General features: G+C 55.0%; 1 protein-coding gene across 1 annotated transcript; it reads left to right on the top strand.

The window, feature by feature from the left end:
- The first annotated feature begins 773 nt into the window (after nt 1-773).
- On the top strand, nt 774-23,944 carry SLC25A23 (solute carrier family 25 member 23). The gene is made up of 11 exons (XM_075545635.1): nt 774-1,387; nt 2,418-2,544; nt 5,048-5,135; nt 9,552-9,663; nt 10,524-10,682; nt 10,759-10,911; nt 11,003-11,110; nt 12,814-12,981; nt 20,759-20,909; nt 22,062-22,242; nt 22,603-23,944. The coding sequence occupies exons 1-11, from the start codon at nt 1,232-1,234 to the stop codon at nt 22,754-22,756; spliced, it is 1,557 nt and encodes a 518-aa protein (XP_075401750.1). The 5' UTR covers nt 774-1,231; the 3' UTR covers nt 22,757-23,944.

Raw genomic sequence — 23,944 nt, 5'->3', positions numbered from 1 at the left:
CCTGCTGGAGAGTCTAGGATGAAGGGTGAGGGTGCAGGCTCCCTTCTAGGGCACACAGGGGTGGTTACGGATCTCAGATCTGGTTATGCCCCTTATAGGGGTTTGGCGAGCACGGTTCCGAGATGTGAGTAAAAGGCTTGGCATGCGAAACGTGCTACTCCGAAAATGTGAGCTTTTGTTATTAGTATTCGCTGTCGGTGCTGCGCGCGCCCCGCCCCGCCCCTAATGGGGAGCGGAGAAATTGCACCCGAAACTAGTGGGAGGAACTTTCGGCAGGTGCAGTGAGCATGACAAGCTGGGGCCCTGCCTCCAGCGTTCAGCCACCCGGTCCTCAGCCGCAGCCGAGACCTGCACTCGGGGGGCACCCCTCCAGGCCAGTCCGGAGAGGGCAGTCGTACGGGAGTCCAGATCCGGCCGCGCCCCCTTTAAGACGACTCGGATCGCTGTGCGGCCGCGGAACCAGACTCTGTCCTGGGTCCGCCGGGAGGCCCCGCCCAGGTGGGAGGAAGCGGGGGCCGGCCCTGGCCAATAGGAAGACGACTCTGCAGCCGCGCCGTGTGTTGATCTTGCGTTTCCCAGGCAGAGGGAGACGAAGAAAAGAGTCGCGCGGGAGGCTTGCAGGCCGACTGGACCCACCGCGCCTTCATCTCCCGTTTCTGGAGCGGACTGGGAAGCCGTGGGGAGGAGCGGGCGGGCGGGCAGGGGAGGACCAGATGGCCGTGGTTCTGACGCCCTCCGGGAAGAGGCAAGAACTTTCGTACCTGGACGAAATTTGTAAGGGGGAGAGGGAGAGCAAGTGGAAAGAGACCAGCAAACCTGATCCCTGACATCTCCTTTGAGAAGGGGGTAAACTGAGGCACACAGAGGCGGCACTCTAGAGCCAGAACTGAGGTCATGGTTCTCCCCGCCAGCTCCTACTGGGACTCAAGCGCTCCCTCGGAGATTGTCCCCGATTGCCCTCCCCACGCCCCCAGCTCCTCCCCTGGCCCCTACCCCCAACCCCCACCCCCACCCCAGCGCAGATCGGAGGAGGAGACGCAAGTTCTGGGGCGGGCGGCGACGGCTAGCTGCTACCACCTCCAGCGAGTGGCTGAGCCCCGCGGGCAGCGCGCAGGCTGCGGTGGCCGGGACCCGGGAACTGGCCCTGCGGGGTCCCGGGGGGAAGGGGGAGCCTCGCCGCCCCAGCTGAGGCCGCCGCTGCCGGGCCTCCCCTCCCCCCCGGGCTGGCGCCATGCGGGGGAGCCCGGGGGACGCGGAGCGGCGGCAGCGCTGGGGGCGCCTCTTTGAGGAGCTGGACAGTAACAAGGATGGCCGCGTGGACGTGCACGAGTTGCGCCAGGGACTGGCCCGGCTGGGAGGGGGCGACCCGAATCGCAACGCCCAACAGGTACTGGCGCTGGGACCCGCGCCTGGCTCCCTGCTCTCGGCCCCCGGGTAACCTGAGCCCCTGAATGGTGCGCCCTGAGCCACTAGGGACAGCCTGTGGCCTGATTCCAGGACCTGTGTGCACCCTGAGCGCCTCTGTCCCCTTCCCCCTGCTACGTAGGTCTGGGCCTAGACAGAACCACAGAGGCCCCAAACCTGCAGTACAGCAGGCGACAGCCCGAGCCCCAGCAAGATGAGGCTGCCTGGCGGGGCATGGAGGGGTCCCCTTCCCTGCCTCCTGCTTGAGACAGACACACTCTCTGGACTCTCCAGGAAGCCCCAAACATGCTCTACTCCCACCTGCTGCAGACACACCTTCCACCTCCCACCCCTGCTGCTTCACCCACCCACCCCCCACTGGGCACCCACCACCCTCCTAGCCAGCTGCCTCAGCCACTCTGTTTACTTTCTCTCACCTGCCCTTTCCTGAATGTAGTGCAGTGCTCCCCACTGCCCTGCCTGGGGACACATCTATCAAGGCAGGGACCCCACCACCACCTGCAGCGCCTGCCCTGCACCTGTAGCCCCACATGTCCCTGGTGAGCCTCTGTAACATCCCCTTTAGCCCAGTCGTTCCTGTTCCAGGTCAGAGAACCACAGCCTTAGACATTTAGTCAGTTGGCTTGGGTCTGCCCTGCCCCTTCTGCCTAGAGATGAGTTTTGATAGGAGCTGGAAGGACAGGCCTGAGGGCCAGAGCCCAAGGCCACCACTTCCCGGCTCAGTGCCCTTGAACTAGCTATCTGACCTCCCTGCACCTCACCACATTTCGCAGAAAACTAGACAGTTGGTGTCCACCCCCAGGCCTGCTGTGGCCTTGGGCATCTTGCTGGGAAGTGGACTTGGGGGGTGGGGTGCTGGGAGAAGGGAGACTTTCTCGGCCCTCTACCCACTTGGCTGCTGCAGGCCCTGGGCTCTAGAAACAGGTGGCTGGTTATAGCCCCTATCCCACCACCCCCTGAAGCCCTTTCTGCATCCCCCTTCCCTGTGCCAGGGCCTCACCCCTGAGGACCATGCTGACCCCGAGGCTGGCCTGGACCTGGAGGAATTTTCACATTACCTGCAGGAGCGGGAACAGCGCCTGCTACTCATGTTTCACAGTCTCGACCGGAACCAGGACGGTAGGGCAAGGCTTCTGGGCAGGGCTTAGGGCCGAGGGTGCCCAGCCACCAGGGGGACAGAGCTGGCATGCTGGGCAGAGCTGAGAGGGAGGGAGGCTGCTGCTCCTGTTGACTCACCTGCTATTTTGGGAGTGCTCCCCACCCCCACCCCCCAGCTAGTGGTTCGAAACCCAGCCAGCCCATCCTACCTCTGCTGTCTTGGGGTATGACACTGCCCCTCCCCATTGACACCCCTGTGTGTTCCCCAGAGACAAAGGACCCTATGCAGCTCCTCCAGTCCTTATAGAATCACACCCCACCCAATCCCCTCTTCTGCTGGGTCCCTCACATTGCCTCTCAGTCCCCTCTTGAGAGCCCCTGAGTCCTCTGTGACCTGCATGACCCTGCATGGCCATGACCCTCTGTGACCCTGCATGAGAACTTGCTCCAAAGGGTTTGGTTGGGTTTTTTCCCCCCAAGTTGTGACCTTTTCAGAAGCAGATTGCCAGGCTTTTCTTCCGAGGGACCTCGTGGTGGGTTTCGAAAGGCCAACTTTTGGGCTTAGCTGTTTGCGTCACCCAGAGACTGACTGCTCTCTCTACCATTGGGGTTGCTATCAGGGGTCATCAGGTATGCTCTAACAGACAGCGACGCCAGGCTCGGCAGCAGGAAACGCTGCCTATTCCTGCACAAGCCTGACATTAGTGAGGTTTGAGCTCATTTCCAGCATACTCACTCCCTACAGTGGAAGCCTGTTCCCATTGCGGCGACCCTACAGGATGGGGTAGAACCGCCCCTGTGGGTTTCAGAGACTGCAGCTCTTTATGGGAGTAGAAAGCCTCGTCTTTCTCTTGTGGAGTGGCTGGTGGTTTCAAACTGATGACCTCGCAGTTGGCAGCCCAACACATAACCACGGCGCCATCAAGGCTCCATGTATGGGTTCTCTAGGGCTACCATTAACAAAGGCACCGTGTGTTAGCCTGGGTAGACTTGAGAAACAAATCCAGAGACACTCATATGTGTATGAGAGAGAGCTTTATCTACAAGGAGCAGTTGAATATTGAGGAAACACCCCAGCTCAGGCCAGATCAAGTCTATAAATCTGATATTAGCCTATATGTCCGATACCACTCTATAAATTCCTCATCAGGCTCATGCAACATATGCAATGACACCAAATACAGGAATACCCTGGGCCAATGGATGGAGAGTCTTGTGGATCCAGTGGCAGTAGAAGCATCTCAGCGCCGGCAGGGGTCTCCACATGGCTCCTTGGGCTCTAGTGTAGCTCCGTGTGTCTTCCCAACAGGAATGTGTCCCAGGGAGACAGCCTGAGTCCCGTCCCGCCTCCAGAGAGCTATTTATTTCCTTAGCGCCTCCAAATGAGATCATCAAGCTGTGACCTGATTGACAGACTAAACTTTACCCTTTGACTCCTAAGTCTCAAACTGACAACAGAATATGTAACGACCACACCCACAAATTATTATGGTGAGCAGATTCCGACTCAGAGTGACCCCATGTGGCAGAGCAGAAGGTCCCAGGGGTTTCCCGAAACTCTTCTCTACAGAATCTGATGGCCAGGCCTTTCTCCCGCTGGACACTGGATGACGTTGTGCTGCCAGGGCTGCTCCTCACAGTCTGGGTGCCCTACAGTCTGGGTGCCCTAAGGAAAGGAAAGGTCAATCGCCTTAGGTCATAGAGGCTGGAGGTCAAGGGCCAGGGGTTGGTGGGGTGCTCACACACTCCAGAAGGACAGCTGCTCCAGCCTCTCCCAGCTCCTGGGGCCCCCTTGGCGCAGCCCTGCATTCGGGGCCTCCATTTTGCCCTTGGCGACCTTCCCTACCTGTCTGTGCCTCTATAATTTTCTCTTCTCAAGAGAAGACTCGGGACCCTCTGTGGGTGGGACCAGTCGTTGGCAATGAGCTGCCAACCTAAGAGCAAGCCGTGGTGGTGCAAGAGGTCAGAGGTCGGGCCGCTGACCGCAAGGGCTACACGGTTCGAACCAGCCAGCCAGCTCCTCGGGAGACAGACACCTTCTAGAAAGTTTCACAGACTTGAAAAAGTCCCGAGGGCTCACTATCAGTGTTTTAGCAACGCTGTAGGACCGGGTAGAACTGTCACTCGTTCCAAGAGTAGACAGTCCCATCTTTCTCCCGAGAAGCGGCTGGTGGTTTCAAACTGCTGACCTTACCTGTTAGCAGCCCAGTGTGCAACCACTACACCAACCAGAGCTGGCAGACTCCTGTAAAGACAGCTGCCCAGGAAAACCTATGGAGCAGTTCTCTGCTCTATCACACGGGGGCGCTAGGGGGCAGAATCTACAGCAAGTCCTTCAGCAGGGCTGAGGAGCACAGTTGGATATTGGTACTCCATCTAGCCTGCCTCCTATTTACTGGTCACGTCTCCAAAGAGCCTATTTCCAAACAGGGTTATGATCTGAGGTACTGGGGGTCAGGTCGTTAGTTGAGCTGATTGGAGGGCACTGTTTGAGCCCTAACCCCACCTGGGGTCCTCTCTGCAGGTCACATCGATGTCTCCGAAATCCAGCAGAGTTTCCGAGCGCTGGGCATTTCCATCTCGCTGGAGCAGGCCAAGAAAATTCTGCACAGGTGAGACCTATAGCAACCCCATGTAAAACAGAAGGCAACCCTGTTCTGATGTTGGAGCCCGTTGTTGTAGCCGCTGTGTCCCTCCATCTTGTCCAGGCCTTCCTCTTTGTCGCTGCTCCTCCACTTGACCAAGCAAGATGTCCTTCTCCAGGGACTGGTCTCTCCTCACAACATATCCGAAGCACGTGAGACCAAGTCTCGCCATCCTTGCTTTTAAGGAACCAGTCTGGCTGGATCGTCCAAGGCAGATTTGTTTCAGGGCTAGTCCCTCGTATCTTTCCTATTCCTTGCTCATCCCACCACTCAAATGCATGGATCCTTCTGGGCCCTTCCTTGCTCCTGGTTCATCTTTCGTGTGAGGACAAGGCAATGGAAAAGACCGTGGCGTGGGTCAGACATACCTTAGTCTTCCAAGCGACGCCCTTGCTCTTCAACACTGTTGAGAGGTCTCGGGCAGGAGGTTTGCCCAGTGCAACATGCCCTCTGATCTCCTGACTGCTGCTCCCATGAGCGTTGACTGGGGACCCAAGTGAAATGCAGTCCTTGCCAACTTCGATCTTTTCTCCTGTGGTGATCATTTCTTTTAGGGGAATCCATACCAGACTAGCCGCAAGGAGTTGGCGATTGACCGAACCAAACACACAAAGAATAACTCATGGCATTGAATCCATGCCAACTCATGATGACTCTTCAGAGCAGGGTAGAACTGCCCCTTGTGGGTTTCTGAGACTGTAACTCTTTACGGGAGTAGAAGACCTCATCTTTCTCCCTCGAAGTGGCTGGTGGGTTTGAACTGCTGACCTTGTGATCAGTGGGCCAGCGTGTAACCCCACTACACCGTAAGGGCTTGGTGATTAAAGATGTCCCAAATACCCAGCCTCTCCCAAGATGCTCTTCAGCGCTGTTCCCCACTCCCACCCCACTCCTCCTCCCTTGAGGATGTGCCCCCCACATTTCTGAGTTCTTCGATTCTCTGCAACATCCCACAGAAACTCACACCTTTGAGGAAATGTCCCACATAGTAGTGAGGGCTGTTCAGTCCAAAATCCAAGGGTCAGATAGAGGCAAGCCAAACCCAGGGGCCAGAAGCCAAATGGGTCCAAATGTCACAGCAGGGCTTCTTGCCAAAGCTTAGCTAGGATCTAGAGGTCGCTTTCCAGGTGAGGCGATGGTGCCGGAACTGTGCTTCCAGTACACACCGTTGTTGTTAGGCGCCATCACGGAGCTCCCAGCCCACAGTGACCCCATGCACAAGGGAATGGGATACTGCCCGGTCCTGCGCCGTCCTCACAACAGATCCGATGCTTGTACCCAGATCAGTATGTATAGTCGTGGTGCCTTACCCTACTTCCAAACTCAAACTCACTGCCATCGACTCGATGGCGGCTCACAGCGACCCTAGACCCTGTAGGCTGGGGCAGACTGCCCCTGTGCGCTTCTGGGAGTGTAGCTCTTGAGGGAGTTGAAAGAAAGCTCGCCTTTCTCCCATGGAGTGGCTGGTGGTTTCAAACTGTGGGCCTTGTGGATCACAGCCCATTTTGTAAGCACTACGCTTTAGTTTTAAAGATGTCCTCAAGGGAAAAGGGTGGGACTTGGTTTACACTCTCTACTAAGCCAGGTTTTACTTAATCCCACCCTAATCTTGTGCATCAGCACAGCAGAGAATGCCCTGCAAAATGGGATCACAACCCCAGGCTGGAGTCCAGAAGTATAACACATCACTTACGGAATTGTGGCTGGAAGGGCCATCTTAATGGGACTACACCTCACCTCCGTTTATCATGATGTTATCTTGTGGTCCAGTTGTGAGTAGCTGGGGTTATCAAACCCATATACCCCAGGCCTCTCCACCTCTGGGAAGGTGTAACTATGGATGGAGGAGGGATGTGGGAGTCAGACAGATCTTGGGCCAGCAGCTTCACCTCTGTGACCCTCGGTTTCTTCCTCTGAATAATGTGGGTGATAGGGTTGCCCCGGTAACCACTGCACCGGTTTCTTGTAGTTAGTTGACATCCAGTCAGCCTCAGACTCACGGGATCCCTTGTACAGTGAGTCCAAAGGCTGCCCCCTCCCACACCACCCGCAGGATCTGTCGCAGATCAAACCAGCGATCCAGAGGGTTTTCAGGGGCTGATTCTTGAAAGTTGATCACCAGGCCTTTCTTCCTAGTCCCTCTTCATCAGGAAGCTCCCCCTGACACCCATTCAGTCGCCTGTCAATATGTCAGCTTTCACGGATAGAGAAGGAGGCGGCCTTGGCCTCAAATGGAGGGTGAGGATTCTATCGTGGAATGGCCACTGCCCTGTTAATCCCCCCGGGGCTGCCACACACAAGCCCACACACCAGGAGGCTCCTAGCACAGAGCTTCCTTGCTCGTGGCTCATAGTGCCGAAGGCTGAAAGCTGGGCAGCGGAGTAACGGCCGTGTCATGGCGCCGGAGCCTTTGCGACAGCTTCTGGGATGGTTGTCCAGCCCTGGTCTCTGAGTCACATGGCAGGCATACTTCCTCCCAGGTTCGGGCCTTCCCTCCTCTTTCCCAAAGAGTCACTCTGATGGGACAGGAACCCCCCTATGCCAGCCAGTGAGTGCCTGACTGTGAATGTAACTGAACCCAAACTCTCTGCTGTTGAGACCGTCCCAGCTCATCTCAGTCCAACATGCCTTTCTGAGCTGTAAGTCTTTACAGGAGTAGAGAGCCTCATCTCTCTTCCATAGGACAGCTGGTTGATTTAAACAACTGACTTTGAGGTGGGCAGCCCCCCCTGTAGCCCACCACAGCTACACTGATCAAAGCTGAAACCCAAACTCCCTGCCATCGAGCCCATGCCCCCTCACAGCCACCCTTCAGGACAGGGTAGAACTTCCCCTGTGGGTTTCCTAGGCTGTTAGCTCTTTGCAGGAGTAGAAAGAGCTTCACTTTCTCCTGAGGAGCAGGTTGTGGTTTCAAACTTCCAACCTTGAGGATCTCAGCCCACTACAGCACCCGGGCTTGCAAAGATCTTATATCCAACCATGGTCCCATTCATATATCTGAAGCAAGGGTTAGGATTTCAGTTGTTTTTTTTTAAGCTGGGGGTGGGAAGGAGATACAATCCAGCCCCTAACAGGTTGTCACGAGGAACCAATAAACGACAACCCATGAAGCATGATTAGAACTAGTACTCACTCAAGACTGAACTCACTGCCTTTGAGTGGATGCCAACTCAAAGCAACTCGATAGGACAGGGTAGAACTGCCCCCCGTTGGTCGCTGAGACTGTAATATTCATGTGAGTGGATGACGCCACCAGGGCCCCTGAGCTAGGTCTAGAACTAGTAGAATCAGTATTGGTACTAGGTGTGTAAGGCACCCCAGTGGTGCTGTGGTTAGACAATGGGCTGCTAACCTCAAGGTTGGTGGTTCAAACCTGGCAGCTGCTTCTTCTCGGGAGAAAGGCTTTCTACATCCCTAAAGAGTTATCTCCTCAAACATTCTACCTAAGGCTGTTAAGAGTTGGAATCCGCGGAATGCCCGTGGGTTTGGCATTCTTCTAGGTGTGTGGGCAGAACTCCTGGATGGAACAAATGGTCAACAGGCTGAGCTGCCAACCCACAGGTTGGAAGTTCACCTCCACCCAGTGACACTGAAGAAAGGTCTGGCTACAAACTTCAGTGGGGAGTGGGTGGGGAGAATCAGCTCTGAAAATTCTACAAAGCACAATGCTCCTTTGACTCACAGTGCCAGGTATGTGCCTGTGGACCCCTGGTGAAGGCGGTGGGGAAGCGCTCCGCCTGCTAACAGGCTGACACTGCGAGCCCTCCCGCCACTCAGTGGAAGAAAGGCCTGGCCAACCGCTGGAATAAAGATGACGTCACATCCCTCTATCTACAATTGAGAGATGGGAGGAAAGTGGTTACTAAGCAGAGCGTTTGGGAGAAATGAGTATAGAAGATCAAAGGCCTAAGTCTGACTTGAACAGTGAAAACTTTGTCAGTAGGGTCCCCTGGGGGACCTGATCTGGTCCCTTGTCCCTATTAGGGGCTATCTCAGAGGTGCCCTGTCTTTGGAGCTCACCCTCTTGTTGTTCCATGTTTTCCCATTTTTCCATACAGGAAGCCCAGGATTGATGAACCTATAGAGGCAGCAAGTAGAATAAGGGTTTGGGGGAAGGGGGTACAGTGGTGGAGGGGTGGTGGTGAAGCGGACATGATGCCAAGGACTCCGTGTAGAAAAAGCATGTTTGGAAACGGATTGTGGTAGCAAGTGTACAATTCTGCTGACGTCATTGAACTATGGAATAAGGTAGATATTTATTTTAAGATGACATCACATGGGGTTGCCTCGAGTCGAGGGACAAAGGGTCCCTAAAACAGAAGCGGGCGCGTGCTGGCCCCGAGCCAGCCTCACCAAGCCCCGCCCCCGCCCCTCTGCCCCCAGCATGGACCGCGATGGCACGATGACCATCGATTGGCAGGAATGGCGAGACCACTTCCTGCTGCACTCGCTGGAGAACGTGGAGGACGTGGTCTACTTCTGGAAACATTCCACGGTGAGTGGAGGCCACTGCCCCCAGCCCACCTTGCCTATAGCTCCCCCGGGCTCGGAGGGGCGGGGCCAAGAGCCCTCCTTTCTCCCTGTTGTGGAGTTCAGGGGCCCCATTGGGGATGGTCTCTGCTCTCTGCTCTTCTGCTTTGCAAGGACTGTGCCCTGGGGGGACCTTGAAGGCAGGTTGTGGAGTGCCCCCTGCCCCCCTTTACCTGGCTTCCACTCAGTTTGTTGAGGTTCACGGCTGCTTTGAAGAGCCATCACCTCTCGAGTGTCGAGCGGGTTCTGGGGCGATCCAGAGCGAGATCCCAGAGGGTCCCTGGAGGGAGGGGCTTTGATGGGAAACTGGAGGTGACCTATAAGGGAGGCATGTCCTGGGCAGAGATCTACTGGGATCTGGCAGGATCGAGTGAGGTCGCAGGAGGGATCTGCCCATCCTCATTTGGAATCTTGGTGTGTTGGTGGGGGGGGGTTACCCAGGGGTCTACACATGGTGGGCACTAAGGTATGTTTCGCTGGGATTTGTGGGGTCCCCAGGAGGGATACTGGGACCTTTCTGTGGGAGATGGAGGGGCACAAGGGATGTTCCTGGTCTCTTCAAGGAAGACTCATCCCTGGACTCTGGGGTGACCTAGAACCCAGAGGACGCTCCTTTGTTTAGGACAGGGTCTTATGTTTGCAATCACACATACACACACACACACACATGCGCGCGCGCGCATTAAACTCACAGCTGCAAGTCCTAGATGCGGATGATAAAGTGGGGTTGGGTCAAGTCCCCCTACAGGTCCTGGATCTGAGTGATTAGGTGGGGTCGGTTCCCCCCACCCCACCCCACGTGACTTGACAGACCCCACCCCGCAGGTCCTAGACATCGGTGAGTGCCTGACGGTGCCAGACGAGTTCTCGGAGCAGGAGAAGCAGAGCGGCATGTGGTGGAAGCAGCTGGTGGCCGGCGCGGTGGCCGGCGCTGTGTCCCGCACCGGCACAGCCCCCCTGGACCGCCTCAAAGTCTTCATGCAGGTGAGGGGTCCTGGAGAGACCTCCCCTCACCCCAGGCCCGCGTGAGCCTTCCCAGCCCCCTTGTCTCCCTGCCCAGGTCCACGCCTCCAAGACTAACCGCCTGGACGTCCTGGGGGGCCTAAGGAGCATGGTCCGCGAGGGCGGGGTCCACTCCCTGTGGCGGGGCAATGGTATTAATGTCCTCAAGATCGCACCAGAGTCGGCAATCAAGTTCATGGCCTACGAGCAGGTGGGGGCTGGCGAGGAGGCCTGGTCGTGGCAGGTAGTGACCAGGGCAGGGCACAGGATGTTAAGGGACCTGTACCTCCTCCTACCCACAGATCAAACGGGCCATCCGCGGGCAGCAGGAGACGCTGCGCGTGCAGGAGCGCTTCGTGGCTGGCTCCCTGGCAGGCGCCACGGCCCAAACCATCATTTACCCAATGGAGGTGAGGAGGGGGTGGAGCCCACAGCAGGGCGGGGCCTGCGTAGCTGCTCCCTTTTGGAATGTGGCAATGGGAGGTAGGGTTTCCAGAGATAGAGATCAGGTGCCACCACAGAACTAAGCCTTGCCTGCTCCCACACCTTCCCCACTGTGATCCGTAGGGATCTCATTTGCAGGTTTGGAGAATTGGTTGGCAGGCATTTCTTCCTCATCTTAGCGTGGAAGCTCTGCTGAGCCCTGTCTGGCATCAAGCCCCACTGACAAGTAGGTGGGGGCTGCTCAGGGCCTGCCTTGTCTCAGCATAGAACCTGGGTTTCCCACATGGAAGGCAAGAATTCCACTTGGAGGCAAACCAACCAACCACACAAATAAACAAACAAACAAAAAAAACCACAAACACTGCCCTGAGTTCTTTCCGACTCTTAGCAAACGTACACAGCAGGGAGACTTGCCTCTGTGGGCTTCTGAGGCTGTAACTTGGTGGAAGCAGAAAGCCTCATCTTTCTTCCAAGAGGAGGCTGGTGGTTTTGAACTGCTGACCTTGAGGTTAGCAGCCCAATGCCTAGCCGGCTTCGCCACCAGGGCAGGACATTGGTTATAACTGTGTGGACGGTGGTGGGAGTCCGATGTCATCTGAGGATGCATGTTTAGCGTACTTGCTCCCAGAGAAAGCATCGCTCTCTCGTAACTGCCTTCAAAGAACATGATTTCTAGTCTCAGGATAGGGGTTAAAATATGAAAGTGACCAAGACAAAAGAAAAGCCACCTCAAAGCCAGTAAATGAGATCAGGATGGGGGTGACCAGTTCAGGGTGGACATGGTGGCTTCAGTGTTAGGGACCCAGGTTCCTTCGGTCCATCACCTCGTTCCACCACCTCAACTTAGAGCTTCTACCTTGTGGATCAAGGTGACCACCTGTGGTCCCATCATCACACTTACCTTCCAGCCAGCCAGGAGGAAGGAGACATAACGGAGGGGCATATACCGTGCCTTTAAGGAAGGAATGTCCTCCTATGGGTCCCAGTCTGTCTCACTGGGCCAAGACTGAGTCACATGGCCCAACCCTAGGGCATCTGGGAAATGTAGTCTGTTATTCTAAAGCTCACGTGCTTGCGCTTGACTGCGAACCCAAAGGTCATTGGTTCAAACCCTCCCAGTGGTGCTGCAGAAGAAAGGCCTGGTGATAGGAGCCAAGTGCATTCTACTCTGCAATGCATGGGGTCACCAGGAGCGGGAGTCAACTGCACAGCAACAGGGTTTTCTTTTGCTTGGTTTTATCACCATTAAGGGGGCGGTCGCTAGTGGGTAGACACGATTGATGTGCTCAGCTGCTCCTCGAAAGGTTGGTGGTTCGAGTCCAGCCCAGACTCCCTGGCAATCTACTCGGTCTTCAAAACATTAGCCGTACGAAGCACAATAGCTTCGTAGTTCCCGGGGTGGTCAGGAGTCAAGATAGACTCTCGTGAGCACTGGTGGGATTGAGGGAGAAGGGACAAAGCAGAGGACAGTTGGAATGTCAGGATGTCAGCTGCCTTGAGTATCCCAGCAGGCATAGTCATTTCAGGGTACAGAGTTTGCAGGGGTAATGGGAGAGTCGAGGGTAAGTGGTTTTTAATTGAATTGTTTCCAGGATGCCTGGTTGACAAAGAGTAACTCACCAGGAAGGGGCAGCTCTGCTGGGATAACCACTGTCCCGGCTCTCCCCAGGTGCTGAAGACGAGGCTGACTCTGCGCCGGACGGGCCAGTACAAGGGGCTGCGGGACTGCGCGCAGCAGATGCTGGAGAAGGAGGGGCCCCGGGCCTTCTACCGCGGCTACCTGCCCAATGTGCTGGGCATCATCCCCTATGCGGGCATCGACCTGGCCGTCTATGAGGTCTGGGGCAGCACCTTCTTTCCCTGATTCTCCCTTGGGTGTTTGCCCCTCCTGGGGCGGGCTGGGGAGGACAAAGCCGTGGAGGAGCGGAGCCCCAAGGTCGTGTCTCCCAGGGCTGAGGTCACAGAAGGGGGCAGGGGGTGCCACTTGAAGAGCAGGCACTCTCTTCCTCCCTCAATTCATGATGCTGGTGCTTGCCCGGTTGGTGGCCCCAGGCCTGACTTGGCGCCTTTCTCTAACAAATATCTCTGTGTCTCTCTTCCTCTTCCTCAAACTCAGAAAGTCATTAGGTTTAGGACCCACCCTCTACCTCGATGAATGGACTACGTGATGTCCACTTTCATTTGGGAAGCTGTGAGCATGAGGAGCCTTGGTGGGGTAGTGGGTTACTAACCGCAAACTAAGTTCAGAACCACCAGCCGCACCCCAGGAGAAAGACATGATTTCTACTCCTGTCAAGGGTTATAGTATCGGAAACCGACGGCGACAGTTCTACCAGGTCCTGTAGGGGTCGCCATGAGTCAGAATCGACTGGAGGGCAGTGAGGGTGATGAGTGAGAGTTTCAGTTTACAGTATAAACCCAGAACCACAGCCATTCGGTTGACTTGGACTGACAGGTTTTCTGAGAGTGTCAATCTTTCTGGGAGACATCAGCCTTGTTTGTTTTTATTTCCCCCAAGGTGAGTTTGAACTGCCAACCTTGGCGGTTAGTAGTCAAAATACCTCACCCACAGCGCCACCAGGGCTCCTTGGATGGCATCGTGGCAGGCCATTGTATCAGATGAGCGACCATTAGAGAGGGCAGTGGCAGGAAGCTTTCCCCCCAGGTGTGAGACCCAGGATCCACACCTGCCCAACACACTCATACACGGCGACCCCATGTATCAGTGGAGGGCTTCTGTGTTGCTGAAGGGGTTTCAGCAGGAGCTTGAGATAGGCTGACTCTGGGGAAGAGATCACCAGGCCTTTCTTCCTGGTCTCACCTAAGCCTAGATACTCCACGGAAACCTGCCCACCCTGGGGACCCTGCTGGTGTTTAAAAGACTGAGAGCAGGAACACCCCAGCTGCCACAGTGTGGCAGACTGATGGGTGTCAGGGGCGGGACTAGAGGGGGTGGGCGGGGAGTGGGAGGTCTCCGAAAGTGATGTGACCCACCCAAATATTCCACGACTCCCTACCATCGCTCTCCAAGGCCTTGCCTTCCCAGCAGTCAGACTGGTGTTAGTTGCCATCACGTGGTTCCGACCCATTGCGACCCTATGCACACCGGAACAAAGCACTGCCCAGCCCTGCACCATCCTTACTGTTGTTCCCGTGCTGGAGCCATGGTGTCAATGAATATCTCATCGAGGCCCTTCCTCAGTTACTGCCTCTCTCCTTACTACGGAGCCTAGAGGCAGAGCGGTTCCTGGTTTGGGCTGTGATCAGAAAGGTCCGCAGTTAGAAACCAACTCGAGAGGAAAACAGGGCTTTTGACGTCTGTAAACAGCTAAAGTCTAAAAGAAAACCCCAGAAAAGTCTCGGAAACACGCAGGGGCAGTTCTACTCTGTCCAAATGGGTCCCTGAGAGTTAGCATTGACTCTGTGGATGCACGTTTGGTTTGGGTTGGTCTTCTACCGTACCGAATATGATGTCCTTTCCCAGGGACTGGTCTCTCCTGACAGCGTGTCCAAAGTATATGTAAGATGTTTCGCCTCTAAGGAGGGCTCTGGCCGTACTTCTTCCAAGACAGATCAGTTTGTCCCGTTATCCATCCGTGGTGCCTTCAACATTCTTCTCCAGCTCGCAGCTCAAATGCATCCATTCATCTTCAGTCTTCCTTATTCAATGTCCAACCTTCACCTGCAAAGGACAGGCCATGGCTTAGCTCGGGGCACCTTAGTCCTCCAGGTGACATCTGTGCTCTTCACTTCTCTAAAGACTTGTTTTCTTATAATAAATCATTTTATTGGGGGCTCTCACAACTCTTAGAACAAGTCATACATCAATTGCATCAAGCACATTGGTACAGATATTGCCATCATCATTTTCAAAACATTTTCTTTTTACTTGAACCTTGGATATCAGCTCTTTTCCCCCTACCACCCCCAGGAACCCATGATAAATGATCAATTATTATCTTCATATCTTCCACCACCCACTGTCTCCCTTCACTCACGCTTCTGTTGTTCATCCTCCTCAGGGCAGGGGAAGGGGTTATACGTTGATACATTGATCATTGTGATCGGTTCCCCCTTTCTCTCTCTTCTTTCCTCACCTCCCCCCTACCCTCATGGTGTATCGCTGCTCTCGTTACTGTTCCTGAGGGGTTTACCTGTCCTGGATTCCACGTGTCCAGAGCTCTCATCTGTGCCAGTGTACATGATCTGGTCTAACCAGATGTAAGGTAGAACTGCTCATGATAGTGGGGTGGAGTGGTGGTGGTGGTGGCGGAGCATTAAAGAGCTAGAGGAATGTTGTGTGTTTCGTCTGTGCTGTACTGCACCCTGGATGACTCGCCTCTTCTTTGTGACTCTTCTGTGAGGGGATTTCCAATTGTCTATAGATGGGCTTTGGGTCTTCACTCTGAACCCCCTTGTTCCCATCAATATGACTATTTGTTTGGGGTCTTCTGATGCATGATACCTGATCCCATCAATATCTCATGATCACACAGGCTGGTGTGCTTCTTTCATGTGGGCTTTGATTCTTCTCAGCTAGATGGCCGCTTGTTTAACTTCAAGCCTTAAAGACCCCACATGCTACATCTTGTAATAGCCGGGCACCATCAGCTTTCTTCACCACATTTGCTTATGCACCCATTTTGTGTTTATTGATCCTGTCGGGAAGGTAATCATCACAGAATGTCAGGTTATTAGAACAAAGTGTTCTTGCATTGATGGAGGACTTGAGTAGAGGCCCAATGTCCACCTGCTACCTTAATTCTTAACATATAAATATCTGTACACAGACCTAGATTCCTATTGTTACATATTAATATGTTTACATGTATACATGCCTATATGAATACCTTTATAGAAGTCTTTTGACTTCTAGTTCTTTCCTCTAAAGAGCTCTTGTGCAGCAGATTTATCTAATGCAACTCATATTTTAAAAAATTTTAAAAATCATTTTATTAGGGCTCATACAACTCTGATCACAATCCACACATACATCAATTGCGTAAAGCACACTTGTACATTAATTGCCCTCATCATTCTCATGCAATTCATATTGTGATCTCTTGACTGCTGCTTCCGTGAGCACTGATTTTGGAGCCAACAAGATGAAATCCTTGACAACTTCAACCTTTTCTCTATTCTCCCCGTCTGCACACACCTAAATGAGACAGAGACTCCGTTTACTCATCCCTCCACTCGCCCACTTATTCAATCATTCAGCATATATTTTCTGACAGTCCCCAAGATCCCAGGCCTCCCACTGGCGGAAGGACATGGGTCTGACCCTGCGGCCTGGCCAGACTGTCAACCTGCAAACAAAGCAGTTTCAGATCCTGGTCGCTGCTCAGAAAACCTCAACAGGATGCGTGGTCACCAGTCACCGTGGGGAGAACGGGGATGGGGCTCCTCTGCCCACCTCGCCCAGCCCCCACCCTCACCAACCAGGAGAGGAGCCTGAGCCAGGGGGGTGTGGAAAGGCGGAGTAGCATGGTTAGACTAGACATAGGCCCCCAAACTTATTTGTCCTACTTCCCTCATTTCAGGACCAAAAATGGTTCCGCAATCTCTGCTGTCAATTCAAAACGACATTTGTACAAAGTACCCTCATGCAGGATAAACTCATTGGGGTCAGCTTGGGCGGCAGCCCCTCCATCGTTCCAGCATGTCTCAGCAGGGGGCGGTAGCACTGCTTTGGGAAGCTCTGGTCAAGAGGAACCAGAGGGCAGCTACAGAGAAAGATGGGGCTTTCAGGGCCTGGATTAAAGAAAGAGACTTCTGGTCTAGGAACCCACAGGGGCAGTTCTACCCTGCCCTACAGGGTCGCTGTGGGTCGGAATGGACTTGATGATAGTCAGGGCTTGGTGGTGAGGAGTCTGGGGTTATCCCAAGTGTAGTAGGGGAGTTGGGAGCAGAATGAAGGGGTGTAACCTTAGGGTTCAGTTCTCCCGTACTGCTGTACCAGAAATATCACCAGCGCGTGGCTTTCATGAATGTATATTCTCACGCAGTTTGTTGTTAGGCACGATCGAGTGGGTTCCGACCCAGAGGGACCCTGTGTACCACAGAACAAAGCGCTGCCTGGTCTTGTCCCATCCTCACAATTGTTCTCCCAGCTCGATCCCATCATTGCAGCCACAGTGTCCGTCCATCTACAAGAGTAGAAAGCCACATCTCTCTCCCGAAGACCAGCTGGTGGATTTGAACTGCTGACCTTGGGATTAGCAGCCCAACCCGCAACCACAAAGGCCATACCACAAAGCACAAGGGGAGGTTGTTGAAGCTGGGAAGGTAAGACCGACAAAGGCCACTTATCCCTCCCCATGTCCAGGCCAGGCATCACCAATCTATCACAGCAGTCATTCTTCCTGAGTCCCTTTCAACAAGCTCCAGGCAGCCATTAACAATGGATTAGAACAGACAAAGGGACTGAAATCTATGAACCAGCCCAAACCTAAGGCAAGGTGTTTGTTTTTTTTAAAGGCACGATTAGGGTGGAGACCCTGCCCTTTCAAAGGCCTTGCAGAAGGTTTCCAGAGGGATTGCTGTTGTTAGGTGCTGTCTTGGTCAATTCTGAACCCTACCAGGTCTTGGTGCTGCTGGATCACCGAGGTTCATTCTACAGGATTTCAGGGTCCAAAGGATGGGCTCCACTCCTGGTTCTTGGTGGTGACGTGATTCCCCCCGCCTTCCTGCTTCTGAGACTTTGTACCTAGCAGGATGGTGTTCACAATGAACCTTGGTCCACTCTCTCACAGCTGGACCCTATAGCCCAATCAGTAGCCCCCATCATCTTCTTCCCCGCACCCATCAGGGAAGGGAAAGAGAAGGTTGTTTGGGCAAGGTGGCCACAAGGTGGCTCTGGCTAGAAGAGCCACATTCAGTGTTCATTGCATTGCACACCTGCCCTCAGGAGGTCTGCTTGTGGCACCTTGGGAGCGGTCAGTGGCGGTAGCTGGGCACCATCTAGTTCTGATCTCAGGGCCAAGGGCGGGGCTCATGGGATCTGCCAGAAACGTGGGCTAATTGTTGCCACTTGTCTTCAGTTTTCTTCACTCAGTTTCCCCCTGAATGTGCAGAGACCAAGAGTCGCACCAGCAGAAGTGGCTCCTTAGGCGCTTTGAGACCCCAGGGAAGACCCACCTGAGGAAGATGTGGAGCGTGGTTGGGGAGTTGGGTTTGTGTTTTTGGTGTTTTAATATTTAGAGAGTTTTTCCTTTGTGGTCGCTGTTGCTGAGAATACACACAAGAGGACATCGACCAGTGCCACAGATTCTAGGAGTCCCGCTCCTGCATGACATTCTTCACGTTGGGGCTCCGTTCTCGCCCCCCTTTTCTGAGTTGTCCCCCTCCCATGACCGGGACCTCACTGCCCCTAAATTCCTATGGAATCTTGTGACTTGGTGTCCTCCATCTCACCCCAAGAAGGCTTTCACAGGAGCACAATGCTCCAGGAGGTCTTTCTTCGCAGTGAAGTAAACTGTGGGTTTGAAAGACTTGAGGGGCTATTTGGGGTCCATGACTTCAAGATGACCTCATGGCAATAGTGTGTCCGGCGGTGCTCTAGCTTCCTGGATCCAGTGAGTCTGCAGTCCTTGGGAATTTTTTAAAGGCACGATTAGGGTGGAGACCCTGCCTTTTCATCAGGTAAAAGATGCCATCGAGTCCTTGATTGAGATGTTCAGGCGTGGTACCCGGGCATCATCTAGTTCTGCAGGCCTCATGGCAAAGGAGGCGGTTGTTCACGGAGGCCATTAGCCACACATTTCATCTGCTTCTGCAGCTCCGACAAGCCTCCTTCCTCTGTTGCTACAAGGGAAGAGAGACCATTCCCTGTACTTTGGAAGCCCAAGAGCTGGAGTTCTGATTCACCAAGGCCTATCAGTTGTCATCACGTAGCCTGAAGGTTTCTTCAGGGGGCAGCCATTCCCCAGCACTTCCTGCCCGGTCCTATCTGATCAAAGCAGCTGGACTTGCCCCAGAAGCAAGTCCTCAGGCCAATAGCTATGGACGCTGGGAGCTGGGAGGTTTGAACTGAGATAAGGGCCTATCACAGGTACCTGCTATGTTGGAGGGTGTATTTGTCTCTGGTGGCTGCTGTGACAGAGGACTATCATTTTAGTGACTTACCACCTGGCTGTTCCGGGGTGTCAGAGTGAGGAGTGGGGCTCACTGGGTTGCACCCAGGTGTGGGCAGGTCACCATTCCTTCTGGAGGCTCCAGGGAAATTTTCTTCCCATGGCTTTCCCAGTGTGTCCAGGCTACTGGCCTCCCTGGGCCCCGGCCCCACCCATCGCCATCCAAGCCTGCATGGTCGCATCTTCTAGTCTCTCTCTCTGGACTCTGTCCAGGGTCATATCGCCGTTCCTTTTGACCTTCTCCCTCAAACACACGGCCATCGAGTGGAGGCTATTTGTGGCGACCTGATAGGACAGGGTAGACCGGTCCCCGTGGGTTGCCAAGGCTGTGCCTCTTGACAGGAGTAGAAAGCCCCATCCGTCTCTCCTTGGAGCGGCTGGTAGGTTCAAACTGCTGACCTAGCACTTAGCAGCTGTAGGGAACTCAAACTTCTCTGCTCCCGTCTTGCCATCGGGTGGGTTCTGACTCACAGCGACCCCATGTGCAAGAGAAGGAAGCCCTGCCTGGTCTGTGCCACCCTCACCATCGTTGCCATGGTGGAGCCCACTGTAGCGGTCCTTGTGCCCATCCATCTTGTCCAGGGCCGTCCTCTTTCCCGGGGACCCTCTGTTTCTCCGAGCATGAATGGCGTCCCTGGGTCAAGGGCCGGTTCCTCTTGGTAAGAGGTTCAGAGCCCGTGAGCACTTCTCCGTTTCTGACTCTTGCCAGGACTCCTCAGTCTCTGGGGGAGTACAAAGGGGTAAGTGTATGGCTTGCTAACCGAGAGCCTGGAGGTTCAAGTCCACTTGGGTACCAGGGAAGAAAGGCCAGGTGATCGCCTTCCCCCCCAAACCAGCCATCGGAAGTCCTGTGAAACCCATTTCCACTGTGACCAACCTGGATGTGCCACAAGTCAGAGTCTGTGGGACAGGAACTGGTTTCCATGTGATGATTGGGACCCGCCCCAGTCACCTGCCTTCTCTGTCCTTCCCTCAATGACACCGAGCCCGAAACAGAAGAATCAACACACATGAACGAAGATGCTGGCAAAAAACCTTGAAAGTACCCAGGCCTGCCGAAAGAACAAAGAGGTCTGTCTTAGAAGAAGTCTGGCCAGAATGCTCCTTAGAGGCAAGGCTGGTGCAGCTTCATCTCATGTACTCTGGGCATGTTGCCATCCAGAGAGACCAGTCCCAGGACAAGGTCATTTGCTTAGGAGAGTGGGGAGGCAGAGAAAGAGATGCAGGCCCTCGAGGAGATGGGTTGGCACAGTGGCTGCCACCACGGGCTCAGACATGAGAACAATGGTGAGGAGGCGCAGGAAGGGGCAGTGCGTCCCTCGGTTGGGTGTGGATCAGGCTGCTAAGAGTCGGTACCAACTCCAAGGCACCTGGCGATTCGATGTAGAGCCAGGGACACATACACACCTGGCAGACCTGCAAAGCCGGGGTCCCTTGTCATCCACCAGCCTGCCTGCCTTCCTTCCTGCCTCCCCCCAGACCCTGAAGAACCGGTGGCTGCAGCAATACAGCAACGACTCGGCGGACCCCGGCATCCTGGTGCTCCTGGCCTGTGGCACCATCTCCAGCACCTGCGGCCAGATAGCCAGTTACCCCCTGGCCCTGATCCGGACTCGGATGCAGGCCCAAGGTGAGGCGGGCCCCAGGGCTGGCCAGCGGCCTTTACCTCCGTGTGACCGAGAGAGCTGAAATTCAAAAGGGAGAACAGAGGTCACCAGCAGTGGAGGGAGCCAGTCTCTAAGTGTCCGGACACCTGGGCTACTCATTTGCAAGGCAGGGTAATCCTAAGGGAGTGCCTGGGGGCCTGAGTGAAGGAGGGGCAGGGCCAGGCGGCCTTTGGCTTTTCTTTGTACTGTATTCTGGAGAGGAGTCCTGGTGGGACTCTGATTGTGTTAGGCTGCTTGCTAACCACAAGGTGAGCAGTTCAAAACCTCCAGCCACTCCTCAGGGGCAACACAGGGCTTTCTCATCCTGTAAAAGAGCTGTGGTGTCTGAAACCCACAGGGACAGTTCTACCCTGTCCTATAGAGTCACGGTGAGCTGGAATTGACTCAACACACGTTGTATCCTTAAGGGGTCCCCTCTGGGCTCAGGAGCCTGGGTGGCACAGTGGGGAATGCATTGGGCTGCTAACCATGAGGTCAGCAGTTCGAACCAGCAGGCACTCGGCAGGAGAAAGGTCAAGCTTCGACTCCTAGAAAGACTGGCAGCCTCGGGAACCCACAGGGCCAGTTCGACTTTGCTCTGAGTTGGAATCAAGTCAATGGCAGTGAGTTCGCTTCTGGGCTCACCAGATTTGCAAACTCCCTAGAGAACTTCAGCTCCAGCATTACAGGCTTTTCACTAAGACATAACTGGTTTGAAACACCGCCGCTGCCCTGGGGCTCACAGGCAGGAGGGGCAAAAAACGATGCTAAGCACAGGTGTTCCACAATTGAATAGGAAGAAGGGAGAGGGGAGGGATCAGGAGAGCTTCCTTCAGGTGGCTTTCAAGGCCATGAGGTGAGGGGTGAGCCAAGGAGGGCAGGAGCCTCCCAGTCAAGGACACTGCTCTGCTCTAAGCCACATGCACATCCCCAAATGCAGGCCCTTATAAGGGGCATGGAGTGAGAAGGAGGGCAGCTAGTGGAAGCCCTGATTCTGAGTGGTAGGTCCCACTGTTCTGGGGGTCTAGCCTTGGTCCTTGCTGCTGCAGTGGCCAGGCCCTGCAGGGGGAGAGAGGGCAGGGCAGGGGGGGAGGGTGCAAGAGGCCTTTGGGGCTGACCTGCCTCCCCCCACACAGCCTCCATGGAGGGCACCACCCAGCTCTCCATGCTGAGCCTGCTCCGACACATCCTGTCCCAAGAAGGCCTGCGGGGCCTCTACCGGGGCATTGCTCCCAACTTTATGAAGGTCATCCCGGCTGTGAGCATCTCCTACGTGGTCTACGAGAACATGAAGCAGGCCCTGGGGGTCACGTCCAGGTGAGGGGCCCGAAGCCCGCCCCCAGGAACCCTCAACCCAACTATGGCATCCCCCTTACCTCAACCACATAACACTGGATCCCACATTTGAGACCCTGGGTTCCACTGCTGAGGTCCTGGGTCTCTGCCATCCAGCCGTGGGGACCTTACTTGCATGACCCACGTCTAACGTCCTGACTGCCAGATCAAGTCCCCCACGGTCTCGTTCTTAAATTCTAACCTCCCCATGTCACTGGGTCTTGCTCCTGACTTCCTAGCTACTAGATTCCCACCTTCCCCTGTCCTAATCACTGTGATCCGCACAACTTAGTTGGTGGATCCTAAGCCTTCAACCACATATCCCCAACACCCGTCTTCCAGCTCTCCCAGGCTCCAGATCCAGTGTCCCATGTTGTACTGGGTCTTTGACCCCCGATCCTGCCATCAAGCCTCAGAACTGCAGGATTTAGGCCTGGGTCTCCAGGCCCAGTCACTGGAGGCTAGAGAGGGAGAAGCCGCAGTCCCCGGATGCTGACAATGGATGCCTAGATCCCGGGGCCCCAACCACTGGATCCCCCCTGCCCCCGCACTCACTGCTGGATTCCCAAGTCCCTCTACCTTGACCATTGGACCCCAAATCCCTATGTCTGCACTGCTGGATGTCCTACATATCAACCACTGTACCCCCAACCCCCAGCACTGGATCCCAGATCCCTAAACCCCAACCCACGGGATCCTGGTACCTCAAACCACAAACATGAGAGGCCAACAGCACAGCATCAACCAGATCCCTGCACTGCCGTCAGTGGGAGGATCCCAACTGTGCATTCCAGATCCCTTGATCACATGAGCAGGCTATGACCCGCATCCGGGAAATCAATCACTTGATTCCGACTAGTTGAGCCCTGAATTTGAATCTAACTCACCCAGGCACTCAATCCCCAGTCGTCAGACCCCAAACTCTAGGTCCAGGGTCCCACCCCACCCCCACCCCCAACACACATACAGGACCCCACAGTCTTGGGAGCCCAAGGAGATGCCCATGAGAGCATGACCCTGGGGCCCCACCAGAAGCATGGGAGTTCTCCACGGTCCTGACTCAGCCCAGGCTGAGGAGCAGGGGAAAGGGGTGCACCTGCCACTCCCTGCACGGCCTCCACCCAATCCTCCCTTGTCCTCCTCATTCTGGATGACTGGTCCCTCAAACCCCCTCCCCACTTTATAGACAACTTCCCTCTGGATTTCTCAGGGGCTGGTAAGGAGCCATTCTGAGGTCAGGGGGCCAATGAAGGAGATCCCCCACCCTCCCTCACCCCAGCACTGCCCAGTGCTTCCCAGGCTTTGTCCCTCAGGCCTCAGAGAGTTGAAAGCCTGAAATGCTACCCCGTGGACCCCCTGCCATGGACCCCAGTCTCAAATTATGCAACAACCCCAAGGCCAAGTCTCCGTTCCTATCAGAGGAGCAAGCACCCGGCCTCAGTCCCCGCTCTTTCTCCTGTTTCTGCACTTTATGTTAAAGAGCTGAGGGTCGTTGGAAGTGGAGGTCTTCCCCCTCCACTCCTTACTCTCTGGGGAGACCTGCTTAAGGACCATAGCAGAGGAACTGAGGTGTTGGGGGGAGGCTGGAGGGCCCCCATGGTGTACACCTCCCTCCATTCACGCCGTGCCCCCTTCTGCCCATGTGTATTACTTCATAGGAAAAACAGCAGGAAAAGCATAAACT

This window comes from Tenrec ecaudatus, chromosome 1 (assembly GCF_050624435.1).
Source record: "Tenrec ecaudatus isolate mTenEca1 chromosome 1, mTenEca1.hap1, whole genome shotgun sequence".
In the NCBI taxonomy this organism is placed as follows: Eukaryota; Metazoa; Chordata; class Mammalia; order Afrosoricida; family Tenrecidae; genus Tenrec; species Tenrec ecaudatus.
This window is presented reverse-complemented; position numbering and strand designations above follow the sequence as displayed.